Raw genomic sequence first — 6,333 nt, forward strand, 5'->3', positions numbered from 1 at the left:
ATAGCATCATAAAATTTAACAAACTTCTCATAGCTCAATTTGTAACACAAGGGTCAAGGAAGAAGAAATAAAGGATATCAAACTATATTATTTTTACTTTTTCTGTACCAAAGAATGAAACAGTTATTGCATTATGTATATAAAAATACAATAACAGCAGCATTGAAAAGTATGGAGTTTTAAAGCATTTTGCATAAATTTTCATGCTTTGATGCATATTATTTCTTTAAAGCTGATTTTAATTTATAGGCAGAGTTAATGTTTTATTTTTTCAGCATTTTTTGAGTTACTGATAATTTCAAATGCAAATTACAAACTGAAATGTTTATTTTATGGCACAGAAAAAATATCTTAAATCATTAAATGTAATAAATAGAATTAGCTGACTCGAATATCTTTAAAGAAATTAATTTTTTTCTTTCATCATGACTATATAATATTTAAGCAAAAGTTAATTTAATAAGCATAAATTATATGTATGTGCCATTTTTGCAATTTATATAGGTATAGAATTTTTGTGCTTCAGATTTCCATACTATTTTTTTTTTTTTTTTTTTTTTTTTTTTTTTTTTTTAAGCATTTCTTACTAGACTTTAATTTTGCATTTATTTGGGGTGGGAGAGCTATGTCAAAAGGTTTGTAGAATTGATTTAGATATAATGCTAGTCATTCCATTTTTATTATTTTCACAAGTTGAATGCAATTTCTTTATTAATTGCCTTATATATTTTTTCTTTGAAAATTTTACCTAAAACAGATTTGTAAATGATTGAAACATTTGTGGTTACTCAAAAATTTCATATCCTGATTGGAACTGACTGTCATCTTCATGCATCTTTGATGGGGTACTTTCTAGTTTATGTGGCTTTGTCAGAATACTCTCTGTCCATTTTATAAACAGTGATTTTATTGTATTTGAGGTTATTGGTAAAACTTTATTTTGAAAATTGTCTTTTCATTATGAGATATCACAATGCCTACTTTAAAGTACTAAATGCAATTAATTATATTTTTCTGTTTCTAATCTTGATATACTACTAAATATTATGCCAGTACTTTCACACTTATAATGTATTTGTGAAGTAAGGAATGACCCTCCCCCTCTTTTTTAAACCATCTAGAATTTCTCCAAGTTCAATGCACATTTCTTCCAAGTTTGTTTTTTAAGTGTTTGTTTTTAATCAATTTGTATGCTAATATTCATGATGGAAAGCAGTTATCAACTATCATATCAAGTTCTTTAATTTTTATATGAGTTTTCGTCATAATTCTGGATCCCAAAATGCAAATGTAGCAGAGCTGTTTATAAACTGTGTGTTGTACTGTGTATGGAATTTTCTACTATAAGGACTTGGCATAATACATTTAACAGAGTTGCTGACTCTCCTGATTTAGGTGGGAAATCCCTTATTTCCAATTATACACTTGCCAACCTGATTTGCAACATTTTTCTTCCGACTTTCTCTTAAAATTTCTTACTATTTTTGTGTAGGTTCGCTTAATACTTCATTGTTTGCACCCAAAAAGTGATTTTTGATGTTTGAAATAGTTTTTATTTTTATTTTTTAAATGCATACTATAAAAGAAAACCGATGCCATTTCATCAGTGAGATATGGCATGCTTCTGCTTTGTGTGTGAGGGCTTGAAAACATCATGTTCCAAGTCTAGTGAGAATAAAGTTGTGGGTCTTCCGACATCAAGATTATTATTTTGTTCGTTTTGCCAGTGAGCAGCACAAGTTTCATGTGCTTCCCAGAAACAGTTTAAGAAACTGCAGTCTTTCGTCTTAGTAGTGTCTGTAAAAATGTAAAGTACTTATGTATTTTTCAAAAATCATGCAGACTTTTCTGGTATTATTTCATCAAGGAAATGTGATATATTTTCAATGTGTACCGTTTGTCATTGTGATTTTTAAATTTCACACTTTGGAAGGGCCAATGTTCTTAAACAATGCGTGTACAGAAGGGCAACATGGGTTCTATTGGATAAAGAATTAAATTTTTCTGTGGAAACAAAGGACAAAAATGTTATTAATGCAGAATGCTTGTTAACTGTGTGGAGCACAACCTGGCATTGAATGCATGCAGTAGCTTTATTTAGAAAAAAATGCTTCCTGGGAGTGAAATCGCTGAGAAGTACTCAAAGTACAAAGGCAAAAATACAGTTGTAGAAGAAACAGGTTCAAGAAATTGACACAAAAAATTAATCTTCAGTTATTGATTGCATTAAAATAATCCATTCTGCTTCTCTACAGATGGATGCAGTAATACTTATGCAAAACCTTATCCAGTTAGTTTCTTTTTTAATCTAAAGTTTTCAGAAATTGAGTGTAGTTTACTTTCTGTTTCCACTTTAGAAAGAGATTCGACAGGCTTTAATGTATAGCATAGCTAATTATTGAAACTTTTAAAGAAAGGGCAATTCTTCAGGAGCATTTAGCATTTAGTGCTGACAATGTACCAGGAATGGTAGGCATGAAGACTGATGTTGCAGGCATCTTAAAAAAAAAAAAAAAAAAAAAAAAAAAAAAATCAGATTTGGAAATTATGAGGTGAATCCATCTCCTCTTTTAAATTTAGCCATTGAGAAAAGGCCAGCTTCTTTACCAATAAGTACTGCTGATATTTATTATTATTTGAAAAGATTTCTAAAAGGAAGAAAAAAATAGAAACAATTCTGACAGCTGCATGATACTGAAATAAGGAAGAATCTTAAACATGTATGTGCATGCTGGTTATTTTTAGAGAAATATCTAGAATCCTTGACCAGTGAAATCCACTTCTTACATTTGAAACATATATGTACAAGCTGGTTATCTTTAAAGAAATATTTATCTAGAAGCCTCAACCAGTGGAATCCACATCTTATATTTTTTAAGGAAAAAGTAAATGCTTTTAGAATTAAATTAAAAGGCTTTAATAAAATTTAGAAAATATCTTGAGTAAATGGAGATGTAGTTAGTACTTCCACTACTAAAAATAGGTCTAAGAACAGTAATTTCTACACCTATGAGCAAGTTTATTGACAATTCTTAAAATAATGCAAAAAAATATAAGCATAAAGTTCTCAAATAATAATAATAATAATAATAATAATAATAATTAAAAAAAAAAACACTTGACAAGGGACACATTATCTGATTATTATAAGTTTATCTTATGAAGAATGAATGTTTGTTTTTTATCTTAACAGAGCTTTTTGTACACTCCATTTTGCCATCTTTCGGTGTTCTTAACACAACCCAACAGTGCAGAATTTCATTAATTCACCTTTTTGCAATCAATGATTACCAATCTGGTTAAATATTATTTAATGATTAGAGTATTTTTCTGTGGTTCAAAGATACAAGTAATAAAACTTTTTTAAAATTATTTATGTTAAAGAATTAGTAACTGAACTTTCAGATATTAATTAGTTAGTATTTAAAGTTAGTTCATTATTAAAAATATATTTTTATTATCTAAAAAGTCTCATGATTTTTTAGTGTTGTAGGATGGCTAGTATGTATTTATACAGACAGATGTGCATTATTGACATGATTTCGTAATATAAATTGTCAAAGATAGTATGATTGTTTAAAATGAAAATAATTTAAAAACAGATTTTTTAATTACTGTATTTCAAGTTGCAAGGAGGCACATAAAAATTTTTAACTGACTGCAAGAATTTTTGAATTCATTTAGTTGTAAAAAATACCTGATAATATTGTGTGTGAAAATTTTTTCTTAGAATATTAAGTGTTTCTAAGGGTATGTGAAATTGTTTTCTAAGAATATTAAGTATTTCTAGGAGCATGTAATAGTTTTTTTGATAAAATTACTTTTGGTTATCTTTTATTCATTAAGATAAAAATATAATTTTTTTTAGAGACACGCCAACATCTGCTGGTCCAAATTCTTTTGGCAAAACCCGGCAAGGATTCTGCGACTCAAAAAAAGTGTTTGAACGACAGTTGAAAGAAAAGATGGAAGAAGTAGCTGATAAATGAGGAAGTGTTTTAAATAACAGCCATATGTATATTTCATATACTCATTTTTAATCACACCATTCAGCATTGTTTTATGTAGATATGTATTTACATATTAACAGTGGTTTTGCTTCTCATGCAGTGATGTTATGCATTATCATGTTATGTAAATGTGGCTTTTATCATTATGAATGTGGTCAGCTATGCAAATTTGAAGGCCATAATGTTTTGGTGATATAATATGCAAATAAAATGTGAAATGTTTTGTGAATTTGTTGTAAATTTTAATAAACAACAGAAATACATTTTGGCTTTCTATCATAAAAATTCTGAAATATATTTTAATTATTGAGTTTTCAGGAATATGGGAAAATAATCTTATATTTGCATTATGTTTGCTTTATTTGGTACTCTTCCGTTTCACTAGCACAAATCTCTCCAAGCAGACTTTATTGGCGACAACACATAGTATACACATAAAAAATTTTAACAAATGTTAGTTCAAAGAAATTTTTATTTTTAAGGCATAAACATTTTTATATCGTTTAAAATTTTGTTTAAAGACATTAATTTAAGAATTTACTATGCTTTCTTGGTACAACATCTTGATTCGTCATTTCGTATCACGTGATCTCATCTCACATAAACTATGCTAGAAAAATCTAATTCTCTCAGGAATTATTTACATTAATTTCAAGTTAAATCTTAATTTGGAATATAAGTTTAAGTGCAAGAATTATTTCAATTCGTATGTATAGCTTACTAAAAAATTATGTAAAACCACAGTGCTTTACTTTGTTAGTGCATTCTCATTAGAATGGATGAATTTAACCTTTTTTTTCCCCCCAATGGCAGATTGTGAACAATTACAAAGTAACCCAGTCCATTAATCTATACAAGGCTGGATGTGGTGGTCTCTTTATTATGGAGGCACATAATAGGTGGCCACCATTGCCTATTCTATGAAGGGACAGACAGTTACAACCATGCTTTCTCCGGGATTCGAACCCAGGCCCTTCGGCATCGCAGTCAGCTTCCCTGACCACTATACCGACTGGGTGGCTAAATTTAACACTCGACTTTGCCTTTTTTATATTTTCGGGTGAGTGGTGTGATTGCATCCTAATTGACTTAATTAACCACCCGTGAATGGCCTTAGAGCATAAAATTGAACTATCTGGTAAAAATTCTATGTAATTGTATGGCAGTATTGAAAGAAACAATCAATCTGATAAGAAATGGCTGCAACTTGTTTTGAAAATGAGGCATAAAAGGTTACCAGTGAAAATATTCCGTTTGGCATCGGTTGTAACATTTTTGGTGACTTTATCGCTTGCGCCGGAAAAAAGGAAAAGTACCCTTTATTCTAACTATGCTTTAGTTTTTTTTTTTTTTTTTTTCCATTTAAAACGTGAAATTTAGTATACTTTTAGAAATGAATATAAGAAGAAAAAGGAAAGTGAAATTCATTTCAATTTAATTTCAGTAACATTTCCTTTTTTGACTTCACCATTAACAAAGTAGCTAAAACTGTGGATTGGAGGTAGTTCTGTTTGGCTCTTATTTTGTGTGTTTCAGAGACAGGCTGCATGGTTTTCCTTGCATAACTTAAATGCAGGCCTTACCTTTGGAAAATTCTTCTCAAGGGATCATTCTGATAAAAACCTTGTAAGCAATATTGTAATCAAATAATCTTTTTTGGAATGTTTATACTGAAAGTCAAACCAAAATGTCGAACACTTTTGTCAGTCAGTATTACAATCAAGTTAACTGATTAAAATATGTTTTAGTAGTTGATTTATTAGTTTTTCAATCCAGTGAAAACATTGATTTCTTAAAATCAAGAACCCTCTTATGGCAACCACCTTCCACTTCTGAAAGTCACCAGTACTTCTGAGAACATAAGCAAATACTTGTATAGATTATCATAATATTATTCTTTTAGACAATTACTCCCTAGACAAAATCAAATAGATGGGTTTCTGTGGATAAGTGTAGCACATATTTTTACTGTTACTGAACAAAATTTGTAAGGTTTCTGGGGTATTTTTTTACCTTTCATTGCTTGAGAATATTATTAGCTTATTCTGTTTTAGAAAATTGAGAATACAATACTTTTGCTATATTCACTATTTATCTTTGTAATTACTTTATAATTTTGTTAATGTAATGGTTTTAATAAACCAATATACCACACTTCTCTCTTTAGCATATTCCAAGCAACAATCAGAAGGTAAACAAAAAGGATGTTGGCCCAAATACATTCAACATGCAAATCAATAATTTCATCACCAAAATCTCTAAGAACACCACCTTCACAGAAAGCCCATTTCATCTGGAATTGTGGTATCATATCAAGAAAGTT

General features: G+C 29.2%; 1 protein-coding gene across 1 annotated transcript in view; it reads left to right on the top strand.

Moving 5' to 3' along the window:
- Positions 1–4,239, top strand: part of LOC118191030 (PEST proteolytic signal-containing nuclear protein-like) — a 49,012-nt gene extending 44,773 nt beyond the window's left edge. The window contains exon 5 of the mRNA XM_085815397.1: positions 3,869–4,239. Within this exon, the coding sequence (XP_085671523.1) occupies positions 3,869–3,989 (121 nt within the window). The 3' untranslated portion in view covers positions 3,990–4,239. The remainder of the gene's footprint in view (positions 1–3,868) is intronic.
- The last annotated feature ends 2,094 nt before the right edge of the window (positions 4,240–6,333 follow it).

This window comes from Stegodyphus dumicola, chromosome 1, assembly GCF_044657685.1.
Source record: "Stegodyphus dumicola isolate Sdum_Otavi_A_Nest chromosome 1, ASM4465768v1".
Taxonomy (NCBI): Eukaryota; Metazoa; Arthropoda; class Arachnida; order Araneae; family Eresidae; genus Stegodyphus; species Stegodyphus dumicola.